At 43.5% G+C, this 19,028-nt stretch overlaps 1 protein-coding gene across 1 annotated transcript in view; it reads left to right on the top strand.

Moving 5' to 3' along the window:
• lrrcc1 (leucine rich repeat and coiled-coil centrosomal protein 1) overlaps positions 1-19,028 on the top strand; it is a 237,238-nt gene that overhangs the window by 78,805 nt on the left and 139,405 nt on the right. The window contains exons 5-8 of the mRNA XM_085993949.1: positions 1,707-1,874; positions 7,378-7,547; positions 9,431-9,649; positions 11,785-11,972. Coding sequence (XP_085850075.1) covers positions 1,707-1,874; positions 7,378-7,547; positions 9,431-9,649; positions 11,785-11,972 — 745 coding nt within the window. The remainder of the gene's footprint in view (positions 1-1,706; positions 1,875-7,377; positions 7,548-9,430; positions 9,650-11,784; positions 11,973-19,028) is intronic.

Raw genomic sequence — 19,028 nt, 5'->3', positions numbered from 1 at the left:
ACGATTGCATCCACTATCTCTGTAGCCACCTCTTTTAGAACCCTGGGATGTAGGCCATCAGGTCCAGGGAATTTGTCGACTTTTAGTCCCATTAATTTCTCCAGCACTATTTCTTTACTAATACTAATTTCTTTTAAGTTCCTTATTCTCGCTAGACCCTTGGTTCCCCACTATTTCCGGAATTACTTTTGTGTCATCTACCGTGAAGGCGCATACAAAGCATTTGTTTAATGTCTCTGACGTTTCCTTATTCCCCATTTTAATTTCTCCTGTCTCTGCCTCTAAGGAACCCACGTTTACTTTCGCTAGTCTCTTCCTTTTTACATACATATAGAAGCTTTTACAATCTGTTTTTATGTCTCTTGCTAGTTTAATCTCGTATCTTTTTTTAATCAATTTCTTGGTCATCCTTAATGAATTCTAAAATCCTCCCAATCTTCAGGCTTACAACTCTTTTTGGCAACATTATGAGCCTCTTCCTTTAATCTAATACTATATTTAACTTCTCTTTGCCACGGTTGGACCACTTTTCCCATGGTTTTTTTTTTATTCCTTAGGGGATTGTATATTCGTTGTGAATTATGAATTAATCCATTAAATATTTGCCATTGCTTATCTACCATCATATCTTTTAATCTAGTTTCCCAACCTATGTTAGCCAACTCGCTCCGCATACTTATGTAGTTTGCTTTGTTCAGATTTAAGACCCTAGATCTTGAATGCATTCCAGGAACCCGTCCTCCACACTAATACTGCAAATTTGGTTTGCCCAGTCTATATGAAAATTAAAGTTCCCCATGATTACTGTATTACCCATGTTACATGCACCTCTGATTTTCTGATTTATACTTTGCCCGACACTACAACTACTGTTAGGGGGCCTATAAACTGCTCTTACCTGTGTTTTCTGCCCCTTGTTTCTTGGCTTCACCCAAACTGTTTCTACATCTTGATTTTCTGAGCTAAGATCCTTTCTGCTGTTTTTATCCCATCCTTTATTATCAGGGCTACCCTCCCTCCTTTTCCATTTTTCCCATCTCATCTAAAAGTCAAGTATCCTAGAATATTTAGTTCCCAACCTTGGTCACTCTGTAATGGCTATTAGATCAAACCCATTTATTTCTATCTATGCTATTAATTCATGTATTTTGTTGCGAATGTTTCACGCATTTAGATATATTGCCTTTAGCTTTAACTTTTTAAAATTTTTCTCTGATGTCACCTTAGTTTTTATGCCCAATTACCTTTGTCAAGCTCTTTGTCCCTTCCTCACCCAGTCTGCTTATTTTTACCCAAATCGCTACTCTGTTGTACAGCCTTGACATTTCTCTTGCAGCTTTTGAATTTACCGTTTCCTGAATCCTCCCCCCTCCCCTCATTAGTTTTACAAACCAACAGTGGAATCTATTCAAGTATGTAATTAGTAGGTTGCAAAACCAATGTATGCCCTGAAAGAGGTACGCTTCTGGAATGGTGCCATCACAAGTCATTATTGAAGCGGAGTCCATAAATCCTTTTTGAAAAAGAATTAGATGGTCACTTGAACAAGAGGAATATTAAAGGGTATGGGAAGTGAGTAGTAGGGTGGGATTAAACCAGGCGGCTTGTGGAGAAAAACACTGGTGGAAATATGATGGGCCAAATGGCCTGTTTCTATGTTGTAATCTTCTATGACTATGCTAATATTTTTGTTTCTTGCGTTGCAGGCTTTTTACACCTTCATGGTATTGGTCACAAGTTAAGTCTTGTAGATCTTCACAGTAATTGCATTAGTAACTTCAATCATTTGCTGCAATGCATGGTGGGTCTGTGCTTCTTAACGGACTTTACTCTGGCGAAAGATGGAAGCGACAACCCAGTATGTCAAACACCAGGTATGGTGTTAGGAATGTAAATTTTGTAATATTGCCTATATGCCAAAGATGAATTCTTGGACTTTGGAATGCATGGAGTCAAACAATTGCCATTTATTAAATAATTGGTTTTACATTAGGTATTACTGTATTAGCTCAACATACCAAAGACACAAATAGGCTCCACAGCATGATCTCAGGTCATAAGATAAACTGCTTTACCTATTTACTTGTACAGAAAAGAATAAACATAATGGCCCGGAAATTGCGGTCAGCGGCGAAGCGACGCCGATCGCCACTGACATCAAAGAAAGCTGCCCACAAAGATCTAGTGATCTCTGTGGCATCAATTTCAGCTCTCCCAGCCTTGGTTTGAATCTGGGGCGCCATCAAGCGAATCACCAGTGTCCAGCAACAGTGATGGCTAAGCAGCCAATCACATTGAAGAATTCTCATAGACAGCAAACCTGGAAGTAAAATACACAGATTATAATTTACTTTTAATAAATTTTACAGGAAACAAAATAAAGATTGGGATAGACACATAGGATTAAGTTAGAAGCTGAAATATCATAAACAAACTTGGAAAAAAATTATAATAAAAACTTGTAATTCTTAATCATATTAATTAAAAAATTTGGCATTCCACAAATATAAAATTATTTTTTTAGGGCCAGAACGGTTGCTCAGCAGTCAGTACGTTGTTAAAACCCAGTTTACCTCTTCAACAACAAGGCTTAGGGGGAGAAATTCAGTATCGCCACGTTTGGGGCGTAATACGCAAGCGGGCGCGAAATTTAGCGCCCGGTGCAAATTATCGCCACCTACTGCTAAATTGACCTGCTTCGCCCCAGGAGGTGCTTGGAGCACTAACACAGGCACTGCACGACTGTCTTAAGGCACTAAGCCGGAGAAGCGAGGCACTACCACCGAGGGTGGGCGCAGCGCAGGTGCGGCCAGTTAGCGATTGCACGCAGACACGCTGGCGCCGGTCAGCTCTTCAAGGGGAGGTTCGATCTTGGATTGCAGCCACACCCTGCGCATCGGAGCCCTGGTTCTCGGCCTGGACAGACCTGCTGCCACATTCTTATGCCTAGGACCATGGAGAGAGCCAGGGAGCGAGCGCAGCGGTTCAGTGAGGGGGCCTTGCAGGTTCTGGTTGGCGCGGTGGAGCGCAGGCGATCTAGCCTGTTCCCGGACAGTGGCAGGAGGCCGTTGCCCAACGATTATCGCAAAGCTTGGAGGGAGGTGGCTCGCAGAGTGACCTCCAGCAGCATGGTGCCCCCTGTGCAATGCAGGAAGATGTTCAACGACCTCACTCGGGTCGTCAGGGTGAGTACCCTTTTCAGTATCCTCTTCATCCCTGTATGTCCACCTCACTTTATGGCCAAAGGGTCCTGAAAGCCCCAATGCCCAGCCTTCCTCCAACACCTATGGGCCTTTCATGAAACTCACACGCACATTCAGCACTTTACACACTGTAAGGGCTATTCCACCATGGGAGGCAGTGCAGCCAAGATCAGGGCTTCACACTGTACTCCGAGCCCATCCTTTCTCTTGCAGGACAAGCTGGCCCATAACAGGATGCAGCAGCAACGGACCGGGGGAGGCCGGCCTCACCTTCAAGCCCTCACCGATCTGGAGCAGCGAGTCCAGCGGATTATGGCAGGCTGGATGATTGGCCCCGTCGCCACTGGAGATGCTGACCCCGTTCTGGACAGCAATGGTAAGGTGATCACCTTTTTGACCTCTCTCCTTCCACTTGTGCCTCACACCAGCATCCTTTGCCACTATCGAACCAATACAGTGCATTGCAGCACTCATGCCTCCCTCACTGCCGCCCTGTCCTCACGCTAAAGCCACTCTTGTACCTCCCTGCTTTCAGATGCTGATTTGCCAATGAGGAGGCGGGCCCTCAAGCTGCCATTGTGAGTGACTCTGAAGGCGACGACGAGGAGGAAGCCGGACCATCAGTGCCACCCTCAGCCGAGACAGCCCATGGCCATAATGGGGACATGTCTTCCCTGGAGGGGAGCAGGGGGAATGGTCTGAGGAGGGTGAAGCTCCGGGGACCAGCGGGCTGCAGCAACACGGGGGGGGGGGGGGGCTGTGTAGGGAAGCTCGGCAGCCTTCTCCCCGGAGAGAGAGTCTGGCCTCGAGTCCTGCTACAGTGAGCGCAGAAGAGGTGCGGCTCCTCGCTGAAATGAGCGCCCAGGCGGAGCACAGGCACACTGAGCTCATGGCTGCAGTGGCAAGGATGCCCGAATCCATTGAGTCACTGGCAAGGAGTGTCCAGGACTTCGGCGCAGCACATGCAAGGAGTCTGCAGGACTTCGGCGCAGCACAGGCGGCTTCCACGCAAGTGCTTAGTGGTGTAATGCAGTCAGTGGTTGGTCTCATGCAGACGCAGATTGAGGTCCCACGAGCACTGACTGCTGCCACCCTCGCTGGATCAGGCATGAATCGCCGGGGCCCTCGCCACGCTGCAGCAGGCCAGCAGTCTGTGCTTCAGCAGATTGCTCCGCATGCTGCAGTGCTGCCCCGTGGGAGTGCCAGTGTGTCGTCCGACCAGGGAGTTGCTGTCCTCTGTCAGGATGGCAGCATTCCTGCTGCCAACACTGTCGCTTCTCCACTGCAGCTGCCACCACCTGTAGGACAGACTGCTGCTGCCCATGCAGAGTTGGAGCAGTCAGCAGCCGGGCCCTCCAGGCCCAGAGCTGGTCCAGGCCGTACCTCAAGGGCATCTGCAGACTCGGTTTCTGACACTCAGCAGCCTTCCCCCAGCCTTGCTGCAGCCACTGGGGTCCCATTGCGGAGGAGCTGCAGGGTGGGAAGGGGCGAATCTCGCAAGCGAAGCAGATCACCCTTGAAGGGCAAAAAGTAGGAGGTGTGGCAAAATGCTGTTAAATGTTTTATTGAAGGCCGAGGATCGTGGTCATTTTTTGGTTACTGTTTTGTTCATTGTCTCCAGGTTGTGAGAGCCAGCTATGTGTCTGACTGCTTTTTTGGGGGTTTCTCTCTATTACTTTGTCATGCGGGAAGGGCACACAGTTTGTTAAATAAAGAAGTGTCTTTATTCAGATTGTGCATGTTTGCTCTTTGAACTATTTGTTGCCTTGACCGGCTTAGCGGTTGCGGAACGGCTCCATTCATGTTCTTTCAATGGCAGAAGCCATTCCCTCAGAGGGGGCCTAGAACCGACTTGCAATAAGCCGCTGACGGACGGCCCTTGCACTTTGTGCCTCCCTCTTGTCTTGGTGCTCCTCCTCCTCCTCTGCTGGTGCTCCAATGTCTGCTGGCAGTGGCTGAGTCCTGAGGATTGCCAGGTTATGCAGCATGCAGCACACTACAATGAAATGGGAGACTCGCTCAGGTGAGTACTGAAGGGCTCCCCGGAATGGTCCAGACAGCGGAACCGTTGCTTGAGCACGCGAATTGTGTGCTCAATGATGTTCCTGGTCGCTTGATGCCTCTCATTGTATCGTTCTTCAGCAGGGGTGCTGGGCGCACGGAGCGGGGTCATCAGCCAGGTGCACAGAGGATAGCCCTTGTCCCCGAGAAGCCAGCCTCCTGGGTGAAGCGGGGCCTCAAAGGTCTGCCACAGAAGTCTGGCGCAGGATGAAGGTGTTGTGGCTGCTGCCTGGAAAGCGGGCATTGACCGCGAGTATCAGCTGTCTGTGGTCACACACCAACTGGACGTTCAACGAATGGAACCCCTTCCGGTGCGGTAATCCTCGGCATTTTCTTGCGGAGCCCGCAAAGCCACATGCGTACAGTCAATGGCGCCCTGGACCATGGGGAAGCCCGCTATTCTTGCAAATCCCAGTGCGCGCTCTTGCTGCTTGTCCGGGGTCATGGGGAAGGAAATGTACTGACGTTTCCTTTTAAAGAGGGCATTCGTGATTTGACGGATGCAGCAATGCACCGTGAACTGGGAGATATTGGCAATGTCCCCAAGGGCGTTGCACCATGAAATGACATCAGGATCTGCGCGCGCAGCTGATCAGGCGTTGCAGTTTTGCGCCGCCGCTAAATGTCGGCTCAATTTCGCGAGAGGCGCAGGTCTCGCCGGGCGCTAGCCACCTCGCGCCCCACTTATCGCCCTCTTAAGGCGCTAACGGGTGGCGCAAACAACTGAATTTCTCCCCCTTAATGTTTTAAACAGCAATATTCCATCGTAAAAGGAGAAGTTTTCGGCAGTTCAAGTGATTTGAATTGATTGTCGGCTCTGGGAGTTCCACAGCGCAGCCTGAGACGGAGTAGTGAATGAGTGACCGCAACTTCAGGATTTCTGTGTTTATCTGTGCATGCGCTAAATCCTGAAGCTGCTGTCAGTTTCAGAGGGTTAATGGCGGCAAACGCTGACAGTTTCACCGTTATTACCACCATTAAATCTGGGCCATCGATGTATCCATGAGACAATTCGAACTATGCAAGGCTATTTTGTATGATGACAGTTACAGCCTTAGATTTGTTGACATTCTACAAATACTGCCTGTCAGCTACATTTGCAGGTATTTTAATTGTAAGATTTTAACTACAGAATTAATAAAATGAAAACAATGTGATTCTTTTGCATAAAATGGATTTCTTAACTATTTCTCAATCTTAATCTCTTAACAAAGGGACTGTGCATGCAGCAGGATTTATATAATGCTTATTCAGTCCACGTACTTCACTCAACCAATATTGTAACATGCAGATTATATTTTAATAATGTTGCTAGGCTTTTAGATGGAAATTTGAAAAACCATCTCTACTGATTGCTTCTGTTAAGTATTTTTTGAAACCTGCATTAAAGCTGTCTTTCAGAATATGACGAGTATAATTTCAAATAGTTTAATGTAATAAGGGTAGAAATAAAAATATACTTTTTTTTGTTAAAGTCAACAGTATTGGGATTGGTTCAATTAGTAAGATTATTTCCAAACTCTGCACATGTATTTAAAATCTGTACACACACATACACTAGACACACGGCGTTGGTAAATAGTTGGTCTTTGAATTAAAGTAAAGGGAGAGAACTAGGGCTTGAATAAAAATTGCTAAATCGTTGCAGCACGTAAATAAGTTACTGCCATAGAGTTTATGGTTTTGGGTTGTACATTAGAGTTTGTAATGGTTTTATGCTTGTATTTAAAACAAAACAAAAAATATATACATTGATGTCCCACAATCTTTGTAAATTGCAATAACATTTTTGTGATTTTCTACTAGCTGTGACATATGAGCATACAATTTACTTGATGAATCAGTCACAGGACTATGACTTCACCTATAGTTGCAGCAACAAGAGCTGTTTTAAGGAAAGAGAATGAGAATCCCAACATCATGCCAAAAAGAACAAACCAATATTTTAAAATTAACATTTTTACATAGATCCAAGAAAATAAGATTGGAACTAGAAAAGACCGTGCAGAGTATTCATTCAGCACCTGCTACTTTTAGACTGTTTTTCTTACTGCAAAATGGTTCACATAAAAAGTAATCTATTACAATTGAAAGTTGTCCCAAACTTTTTCAGGTTACAGAGAAATAATGCTTCAATCTCTAACTCAGCTGACTGTGCTAGATGGACTAAAGCGGTCTGGTGAATCTATCCATTCAAGTGAAGGAGGCCCCTTGGATATACCTGGCTTAGAAGACTACTTGGAGTATTTGTTATCATCTGACTCTAGCTTAAATGTGGAAAAGGTTTGTATTTTGTTGTTTTTTTCACTCTCTAGATCAGGAGTGTCCAAACTGACCCGTCGGCTGTTTCTGGCTTTCCGGTCCTGGCAATCTGGTTCATGAAGCCTAAGCAACTTTATTTGTGCTTCTACTTCCTAATTACTGGTTTGTTTGTTTTTTAAAATTTTGTGCACCTGGAGGTTTAGAAGGGGCTGTCCTTGGTACTGTCGCCTTGTTGGCAGATAAATCCCTAAATCAGAACACCTAAATGCACATGCTTTAAACTTCATATGTGGTCCACTAGGCTCCATGCTATGGAGCTAAATGGCATGTGAAGACAAAAAGCTTGAACAATTCTCCTCTGTGACCCCATTCTTTGAGGGTGAACAGCCAGCTGTGCAACGATTATATGTGAGAGGTTTGGAAAATAATCTGAATTGTCTAACTCTTCAGTTTTTTTTCTTTCTGCACTTCCATTCTCTCTGGTAACTGCAGTTCAAGGGACCCCCAATGAACAGCAATTATGCATTTTTAAACAATGAAATACCAACTGGGGATATGAGGGATTGGTGTCCAGCATTCCAATGGTGTCCCAAGTCATTTATGAGTATCTTAGTTTTCTGAAAATGAGGTGAGAGCAGTTCAATGGACTTCAATAATCCTGATATGTAGAATAGCAATTTATGAATTTAAAAAGCAACGGTAAGGGGACGATGCTCCTTTTAACCTGATGTTGCACAGTATTGTGCAATACACAGGAATATCTGAAATACTAAATTGTATTTGCTCTGACTTGTACCAGATTAAATGGCACAACCTGTAGTGCATCCTTTTTAACCTCGGATGTCAGTTCGGAAAAAGAAAAGCTTGTGCGCTTGCAGGTAGATAACTATCATTGTGCCTTTAATTTAGTGCAAATCCTATCTTTTGAGCCCAGATCTTGCAGCTAATGCAAAAAAAAAAGCTTTGTGCTTTAAAAATGCTAGATAAGGAACACACAAAGGATTTTTTTATATGAATGAGAGAGAACATGGACCATTAGGCTCGTGAATTTTTGTTTAATATTTATTTTTCAGTAAACTAAGCTCCATCTTTTATCTTTCAACTACTTAGCTAAATTATAAATAGATGTAATAGCTAAATTATACGTGTAGTGAACGGTTGTACAGTTGCTGTTTGCAAAGTAGAAAGCTGCAGTCTGCTGTTGTGTGGTTGTGACAATTGTTTGCGTATGTTGCTATGAGTAGCAGGGAATCCGTGTAGTTAGGCTGGTTGTTATTTGAGATCAAGCGGGTCAAAACTGGTGACATGCTGTGGTTTCTCAATAGTAAAGTTGTGCTGTTTTGAACAAAAATAGTGCTTGGTAACTGCAGAGTGGTAGGATGCAGATTGATGGAAGAGGGTAAAATTGGATGGGTTATTTTTACTATTACCTTTTTTAAAAAAATAAAAAAAAAATCTTTTGGCAAGTAACATTGGCCATGGTCTGGGGTGCTTAACAAATGTGCCACCTTTGGACATAGGAAGCGTCCAAGAAGATATTGCACACATTCAAGAGATAAGCTGCTATTTAAAATTCTGATGGTTTTAAAAATGCTCACAAGTTTAATGTACTGTATATGATTGTTATAAATTTTGAAAATTATATGGAATATTTGATGTGGATGTGCAAATGGCAATAAAGTAGAATTTTCACCTGGCACAAGGTCTTGCAAGAATCTCCCAGATTTGTAAACCAGCAGCATACAGTAGATGACACAATAACATAACTATATACACAGTTGTTTTTCTTAAGTTTAATGAAAAGTTAATATTTTAAATTAAAGTGCCACTGTAATAGATGATAGAAATTTCTAACGCTTTGTGTTTTATGTTTGCATATGTCCCCTTTTCTGTAATAAATATAGGCTTCGTTGGGGCTACCTGTGATCACTCCACGAATTGATGAGGTACTTGCTCATTATCGCCATCGTACCACAGTGTCTGATCCTGCAAGACCAATGTCTGCCACTGAGGCTAGTTCTTCACCAGAACTGGAGCAATCGAAGGTTCGCAGCACTGTCGATGTGTTCAATGAAATAAGAATAAAGAAGCTGGAAAGACAGATTTCTCAGCTGTTGCAGCAGGTGATTGTCGGAAAGGAATGACTTCTAAAGGAAAAATCGTTGGTTTAACATTGCAGTTTGTATATGTAATTATGTGGCCTGACTAGGCAGTGTTTTTCAAAAATGCTCACTCACATTATTAAAATTTTGTATACACTATTGTAATTATTGCAGGTGTTGTAAATATTGGTACATATACAGTATCACACATTTAGTGGGAGGTGTTTTAGTATGATTTGCAATAAATGTCTTCATATATGATGAGATTTTTGTAAATGAGGATAAATAATGAACCTTAATCTTCTAGGCATCATTCATATACTGATGAAATGCAAATGTTCAAATAATTTTGAAATACTGACTGCTATTTAGATCTGTAGCGCACAGCATATATTGTTATCCCTTTTGGACCAAATTCTCCTGCTGGTGTGTTTCTATTTCTTTTCCTCCTCCATTCTAGCACCTGGTTGCAGTTTGAATTAAAATCACTTCAGATAGTTATGCATTCAAGGGTGCCATTTATTAATCAAAGAAATAAAAAAAAGACAAACTTTATGTAGCGCCTTTCACAACCTCAAGATACCCCAAAGTGCTTTACAGCCAACGGAAAATCTCACAAAAGGCATGTGAATCCCCATCTGGAAAACATTGCTATGATGTGTATAACATCCTGCAAAAATTATTTTCTGAAACTAGAAATATGTTTTAAAATAGAAGCAATTTTTCTTTAAATGCAGCGGTGAGGGAATTTCTTTAGAGTAGCAGAGAGTAAAGACTGAATATTGTGCGTGGAATTTATAAGCATGTTCAGCTTCAGAGAGAAACACATTCATCGATGAATTGACTGTGCTTTGCATTTTTGTAAATTGTAATTTTGGATTACTTTAGCTTTGCATTAGCTGTAGTATAACTGCAAAGCAAACTTTCCAAAGTTCCGTGGCAGTCAAACTGACCGTGGGAAGTGTTTACAATTAATTATTATTCTTTATAACTACCTCATCAACTCTGCTAGTATAAAAAATGTAACTGGTGTTTGGATGCTGGTGAGCTGAGCATGTCTGCACACATGCCTGCTTTGCATGACTGGAGAGTGATGCAGTTTTAACAGTATAAGTTGGGGTGCACTGGTTCCATATTGCTCTAAACCGGGACTGGTCTCAAATGGATACCGTCATGTAACTGTGCCCCTATTAATGTGACAAATACCTACACAAAATAAAGACAGAAATTTCCCTAACGTAAAAATGGAAGCTGCATTCCTTTTGCTAATTTTGAAAATGCAATACCAGAGATGGTACTTGGATTGCTGGAACAGTGTTTTTAAAATGTTCATCTGTGCGGTTTGATAGACATGGTTGTGCTTTCTAGGCCTAATCAGGTGTGAAGCCTAGTCTGAAGAAAAATAAGAGAAAGCCAGAGACATACGCTTTAATTAAAGAATAATTTATTTCCCTAAAGATGGAGTATTTATAAAAAATTTAAAAAAATGAAATGCTATCTTTAGAAATACCCCAACTCCTTTTTTAAAGTTCCATGCAACCGAGTGTAGCCATTTTTGACTGTCAGTGTGACTGAGCAGGCAGGCTTGTGAACCCCAACACGCAATGGTTTATAGTAAAAATAACACTTCAGACAACCATGAATAAGAAGACAGACATTGCCAGAGTTTAACCATGCTAACAGTTATTTTGATGAGTTTAAACCTAATACTGAAGTCCTGGTAATTCTGATATTTTGGTCTGGGTCATTCATTGTTACCATGAGATCCTGTGTCCCATTTTCAGTTGCGCAAGTCAAAATTATTGTTTGCATTTTAAAATTGTCTAAGCCCTTAACTACAGTGCTAAATTATTTTAAACAGAGTTAAAACATAGGCATTTAATTGCTCCAGCTAAAAGCATAATCTTGGAGGGATGGGTGGAAGACAAGTAGTATTCTAAAGTTAAAATTCTGGGCAAGTATACCACAGGTTTTATATCACTGATAAATCATTGTGCTCCTATTGATTTCACTGTGACATAAAATATATTTTACAGTAAAGAGTTGCATGGCTATTAAGACTAATTCTGCTTAAATTGGCTTTTTGCAATCAATATTTTGTGGAACCTAACTTACCAGAAAAAATGTACTTCATGCTGGATTTCTTCATTCTTCAGGTTCCAGCTACTTCAACTACAGTAAAAGCAAAGCGAGATATTGATCATACATCTGAGAGTGAAAGTGAGAGCTGTAAAGAGAATCACAAGAAGGGAGCTAGACGAACAAAGATTCCAAGTTATCGACAAACGACTGAAACCTCCAAACATCGAAGTGCCAGACAGCTAAAAAACAAAAAATCTGAGAGGTATTCCTTCATTTTTGTTAAAAGAATATAGGTTATATTATTCTCAGTTTGCTAATGGCAAAAAAATTAGCTTATAAGAACAAGAAATAGGAGCAGGAGTAGGCCATTCGGCCCCTCGCCCGCTCTGCCATTCAATAAGATCATGGCTGATCTTCGACCTCAACTCCATTTGCTGCACTATCCCCATATCCCTTGATTCCCTTAATATCCAAAAATCTATCGATCTCTGTCTTGAATATACTCAACGACTGAGCCTCCACAGCCCTCTGGGGTAGAGAATTCCAAAGATTCACCACCCTCTGAGTGAAGAAATTTCTCCTCATCTCAGTCTTAAATGGCCAACCCCTTATTCTGAGACTCTGACCCCTGGTTCTAGACTCCCCAGCCAAGGGAAACATCCTCTCTGCATCTACCCTGTCAAGCCCTGTAAGAATCCCTGTGAGATCGCCTCTCATTCTTCTAAACTCCAGAGAATATAGGCCTAGTCTACTCAATCTGTCCTCATAGGACAATCCCTCCACCCCAGGAATTGGTCTGGTGTACCTTTGTTGCACTCCCTCTAGGGCAAGTATATCCCTCTTTAGGTAAGGCGACCAAAATTGTACACAATACTGCAGGTTTCACCAGGGCCCTTTATAATTGCAGTAAGACATCTTTACTCTTCTACTCAAAGCCTCTTGTAATAAAGGCCAACATGCTATTTGCTTTCTTAATTGCTTGCTGTACCTGCATGTTAATTTTGTGATTCGTGTACAAGGACACCCAGGCCCCTCTGAACACCCAACATTTCCCAATCTCACCATTTAAAAAATACTCTGCTTTTCTATTTTTCCTACCAAAGTGGATTAACTTCACATTTCTCCACATTATATTCCATTTGCCATGTTCTTGCCCACTCACTTAACCTGTCTATATCCTCTTGAAGCCTCTTTGCAACCTCCTCACAACTTACATTCCGACCTAGCTTTGTATCATCAGCAAACTTGGATATATTACATTTGATCCCCTCATCCAAATCATTGGCCCAGATATTCCGATCCCTACGGGTAGGTACACAGTGTTCCTTTCCCACCCGTAGGGATGTCGGAAATGCCTGTTTCAGGCATGCACAGCACATGCGCTGAAAATCGGCATTTCCGATCTGTCAAGATTGCTCTTGACCGATCAGACGCCTGCCCTAGAGAAGGGCCTTTGCGGGCGGATAGTTCCACTTTCTGGAACCCCTCCGGCCGCAGAAAACCTTTAGAATTCTTACGCCTGGTAAAAGCAGGCATAAGGCCTGCTTTTACCAGGATAAGAGTTGAAAAAAGTAAAAAAAACAAAAATTTCAGTCATTTATCATTTAAAAATACTTTAAAAAGAGGTACGTTTATTTCTAGCCCTGTAAAAAAACTTACATTTTTCAAAAAATTAAATTTTTGTTTAAAATATTTAATTTATTGCCATTTCAACTAATTTTAAAAATGTGATTTAAAATTTTTTTTTTTAATGTTTTGAAGTGTTTTGGGTTGATCTCCATTCCCTTCTTTGGCTCCACATGATCCCAGGGACGCTTGCGAACCGCATGCGCCCCTGGGATACGTAGGCCCTGCACACTTGGAGTTCGAGAGGCCCAGCATTGGGACTATACGCACCTCGGGAGCCCTTAGGTAAGTGCGTAGATTTTTTCCAGATCGGAGGCACGCAAGAAGCCTCCGATTGGAAAATATGGCCCATTGATGTAGATTGTGAATAGCTGAGGCCCAAGCACTGATCCTTGTGATACCCCAGTAGTTACAGCCTGCCAACCCGAAAGTGACCCGTTTATTCCTACTCTGTTTTCTGTCCGTTAACCAATCTTCACTCCATGCTAGTATATTACCCCCAATCCCATGAACCCTAATTTTGTTTAATAACCTCGTGTGGCACCTTATCGAATGTCTTCTGAAAATCCAAATACACCACATCCACTGGTTCCCCCTTATCTATTCTACTAATTACAACCTCAAAAAACTTGTCAAACATGATTTCCCTTTCATAAATCCGTGTTGACTCTGCCCAATCCTATTATTATTTTCTAAGTGCCCTGTTACCATGTCCTTAATAATAGAGTCTAGCATTTTCCCTACTACTGATGTCAGACTAACTGGTCTGTAATTCCCTGTTTTCTCTCTCCCTCCTTTCTTAAATAATGAGGTTACATTTGCTACCTTCCAATCCGCGGGAACTGTCCTAGAATCTACAGAATTTTGGATGGTGACAACCAATGCATCCACTATTTCTATAGCCATCTCGTTCAAAACCCTAGGATGTAGGCCATCAGGCCCAGGGAATTTATCAGCTTGAATATAAAGCAGCTTTCCCCAATGCAACTTAGACAGGGCTGGCTAGTTTTGGACCACTATTGAAATAAAAGATCTTTTGTAGTTCAACAAGATGGGCAAGTTATACATACATTATGTATACTACATATTAAATTAGTAAAATATCTTTAAATAAATCAACTGTTGATTTTGAACTTTTGTTGATTTAGGAATGTGTTTTTATTATGCAAGATCTGCTTGGAAGAGAAATGCTTGAAGAGATGTTGAGGAATAAAATCCAACTACAGGAAACTTTGTGCTATCCGGAGGTGAGCTATCCGGCAATCTGGAGCCACTGGCAAAAATCAGCAGCCGTTTTTTATTCTTTTTGGGTTTTTTTTGCTTTGTTTGAACAGTCAAGCTGTGCAAGGTCTGTAGCCATAACAACAGCTTCAGCTACAGAGCTTTAGGGCCACACCCGAGTGTTTAGAAGCTGTTGCTAAGCAACAGTGTTTGTTGTCAAATACGGAGATAAGAATCTCTGTATCTCTCAACATTAACTCTGGAGAGTACGGCACTTTTTAGGCAACAGCAGCAGCTCGATCCCATGGGTGTCGGATAGCACAAAGTTTCCTGTATCCGCTGGATAGTTTCTCCAGAGTGCAGGTGCAGGATGGAGAGAGTGTGACTGTTAGTCAGCAGGGTAAGAGAAAATAGAGAATGAGGTCCTGCAGACACTGATCCTGTTCATCAGGTACAATATACTTGCTACCTGTGAGGATAAGGATGTAGGCTGCAGGATGGACAGCCAGAATGCTAACCATAGCACTGTGGAACAGGAGGCAGTCCAAAGAGCAGAATAGAAAGGTTGCAGTCATTGGTAATTTGATAATTAGAAGGATAGATAGCATCCTCTGCAGTAGCAACCAAGAGTCCAGAAGGGTGTGTTGTCTACTTGGTGCAAAGGTAAAGGATATCTCTGAGCAACTGGAGAGGAACTTGGTAAGGGAGGGGGAAGATCCAATTGACATAGGGAAGAAAAGAGAGGAGGTCCTGCTAAGGGAATATCAGCAGTTAGGTACCAAATTTAAAAAACAGCGTGGCTGAAAGACTGGTGTGGGACGATGTGGTTCCATTTCATGGGACACTGGCACCAATACTGGGACAGGAAGGAGCTGTACCACTGGGATGAGCTCCACCTGAACTGGAGTGGAAAGGACAACTAGGGCTGTCGATAGGACTTTAAACTAGTAAGCCGGAGAGAGGGATCTGCTGAAAATAACCTAAGTCCGAAGATAAAAGAAATAAGAGATGAGAGTAATGGTCAGACCAAGATCAGGGACAAGGGTAACATAAACGGTCAGGGAACAAATACAGTTATAAAACAGAAGCATAAAAGGACTGTTAAAAATAAAGTAAAAGTAACAGTTATTAAAGACAAACTGCCTGTACAGCAATGTACACAGCATCCAGAATAAAACGGGGGAACTGGAGGCAATAATCTGTGACGAGGAACCAGATGTAGGAGGATGAACAAATTCTGTAGCTCATCCATTCGGTCTTTGAATGTTTGCCATTGCCTATCCACCGTCAACCCTTTGAGCGCCATTCCCCACTCAATCCTACCCAACTCGCTCCTCAGACCATCGTAGTTTCCTTTATTTAAATTGAGGACCCTTGTCTGAGTCAACTACTTCATTCTCCATCTTAATGAAGAATTCGATCATATTATGATCGCTCCGACCCAAGGGGCCTCGTACAACAAGATTGCTAATTAATCCTTTCTCCCAGTCTAAGATGGCCTGATCTCTGGTTGGTTCCTCGACATATTGGTCCAGGAAACCATCCCGTAAACACTCCAGGAATTCCTCCTCCACAGTATTGTTACTAATTTGGTTGGCCCAATCTATATGTAGATTAAAGTCACTCATGATGACTGCTGTGCCCTTATTGCACGCTTCTTTAATTTCCCTTTTAATGCCATCCCCAACCTCCACCTTACTGTTTGGAGGTCTATATACCACTCCCACTAATGTTTTTTTCCCCTTAGTATTTCTCAATTCTACCCATACAGATTCCACATCATCAGAGCTAATATCCTTCATTACAATTGTATTAATCCCTTCTTTAACCAGTAATGCTACCCCACCTCCCTTTCCTTTTTGCCTATCTTTCCTGAATATCGAATACCCCTGGATGTTGAGTTCCCAGTCTTGGCCATCCTTGAGCCACGTTTCTGTAATCCCAACCAAATCATATTCGTTTACCTCTATTTGCGCAGCCAATTCATCCACCTTATTACAAATGCTCCTCGCATTAAGACACAAAGCCTTCAGGCTTGTTTTTTTAACGCTCTTAGACCTATTAGAATTATTATTTACTGTCGCCACGTTTGATTTAAACCGTTGATTTCTCTGACTGCCACTTTTGTTTTTCTCCTTCCTATCTTTTGCTTTCATCCCTGTTTTCCTTTCCTCTGTCTCCCTGCTCAGGTTCCCAACCCCCTGCCATTTTAGTTTAAACCCCCCGAACAGTGCTAGCAAACCTCCCCGCAAGGATATTTGTCCCGCTCTGGTTCAGGTGCAACCCGTCCGACTTGTACAAGTCCCACCTTTCCCAGAAGCAGGCCCAGTGATCCAGGAAACTAAAGCCCTCCCTCCTGCACCAACTCTTTAGCCACGCATTCATCTGCTCTATCCTCCTATTCCTATACTCGCTAGCACGTGGCAGCGGGAGTAATCCAGAGGTTACAACCTTTGAGGTCCTGCTCTTTAATCTGCTACCTAGCTCCCTAAATTCTTGTTGCAGGACCTCATCCCTCTTCCTACCTATGTCGTTGGTCCCAATGTGAACCACGACCTCTGCCTGTTCACCCTCCCCCTTCAGAATGCCCTGCAGCCGTTCAGTGACATCCTTGACCCTGGCACCAGGGAGGCAACTAACCATCCTGGAGTCACGTCTACGGCCACAGAACCGTCTATCTGTTCCCCTTACGATAGAATCCCCTACCACTATTGCTCTCCCACTCTTTTTCCTCCCTTCCTGAGCAGCAGCAACACCCCCGGTGCCAGGAAGTTGGCTGCTGCTGCCTTCCTCTGGTGAGTCATCCCCCTCAACAGTATCCAAATTGGTATACCTGTTTGAAAGGGGGATGGCCACAGGGGTCTCCTGCACTACCTGCCTGCTTCTACTGCTCCGCCTGGTGGTCACCCATTTCCCTTCTGCCTGTGCAGCCCTACCCTGCGGCGTGACCAACTCATCAAACGTGTAATCCACGACCCTCTCAGCATCGTGAATGCTCCACAACCCATCCTTCCGCAGCTCCAGCGCCTCAATACGGCCCGTTAGTAGCTGCAGCTGGATGCATTTCTGGCACACGTGGTCATCAGGGACACCGGCAGCGTCCCTGAATTCCCACATGGAGCAAGAGGAGCATAACACGGGGCTGGGCTCTCCTGGCATGACTTACCCCTTTAATTAATTTAAATTAATTCAATACCACCAGTTAAAGATATACTCTAGGGCGCTTATTTACCAACTGTCCCCACTACACCACAGAGACCCAAGAAAATATAAACCGCAGAATTTAAGCTTGTAATAAAAGAAATACTCACCAACCAATCACTTACCTGCTTCCTGGTGACGCCACACTTGGATTACTTTTTACCTCTCTCCTCTGCTGTTGAATTGGTCCAAGCTCTCTGGTCGGGCCTCGCTGAATCCGCCGCTTTTAAGTGCCGCCGGTCGTGCTGCTGCTCTCCCCCAGGTCCAAGCTCTCTGGTCAGGCCTCGCTGAATCCGCCGCTTTTAACTGCCGCCGGTCGCACTGCTGCTCTCCCCCAGGTCCAAGCTCTCTATTGGCGGTGTTCTGGTGTCTAGTGGTGTAATTCCACAGGATATGGCTACCCTTCAGTGCCTCTCCCAAGTGATCATTCTTCATGTCTGGGCCTAGACAGTAAGGCCTAAATTTTCTGCTCAGGAAAAATCATGAACATAATAATAATAATTCAACTTTATTGTCATTGTACAATGCACAAGTACATGAACAACGAAATGTGATCTTGCAAGCTCCCATGAGTCCAGTACAAATAACATTAACATTAAACGTAAATAGCACCGTCCTGGGAGAAGCAAAGCCGCTGCGTCTGTGCGCGCCGCCATTCCATTTCCACCATTCCTCCTGTCCGACAATCTTCAGCCCAACGCCCGGGCCTGCTCACCAGCCGTCCCTCCCGGGGCTCCTTCTGTGACCTTCTCACCAACTGCCCTTCCTTGGGGCTCCTTCCGTGACCTTCTGCACCTGGCCTTCCCTGATGGTCACTCCTCCAGGTACTGACTAGGCCTGGCTCTGCTTAGCTTCCAAGCCTTGCCAGTGACCCTGTCCCTAGTCCCAGGAACATCATGACTATAGGGTGCCATTTGCACCCACCGGAAGTGGAGTAGGCTGACAGCCTCCCCCTGTTTGAAGTTCTGGTGTGAGCCTCATTTTAATAACCCTGGTGAACTCCTGGTGGATATATTGCCTCTGATTGGGAGCTTGAAACTTGCTCGGGATGGGGGGGTATTGGGAGGATAATAAACAAGGTGATAATGTGCAGCCTAGTCATGCTGATTGACTAAATGAATTAATTTGGTATATGTCACAAAGCACAATGTTACTGAAACACTTACAGATATGATCAATCTTTTATTTGCATTATTTTCGAGTAATGGTGTGAAATATACAGGTCACAGCATATATGTTGGTTAGATATTTTCTACTGGCCTGCCAAGCT

The sequence above is a fragment of the Somniosus microcephalus genome, chromosome 7, assembly GCF_052327205.1.
Source record: "Somniosus microcephalus isolate GS21.2 chromosome 7, FLI_Smic_1.0, whole genome shotgun sequence".
Classification (NCBI taxonomy): Eukaryota; Metazoa; Chordata; class Chondrichthyes; order Squaliformes; family Somniosidae; genus Somniosus; species Somniosus microcephalus.
Note: the sequence above shows the minus strand (reverse complement) of the source record. Positions and strands in the feature narration are given on the sequence as shown.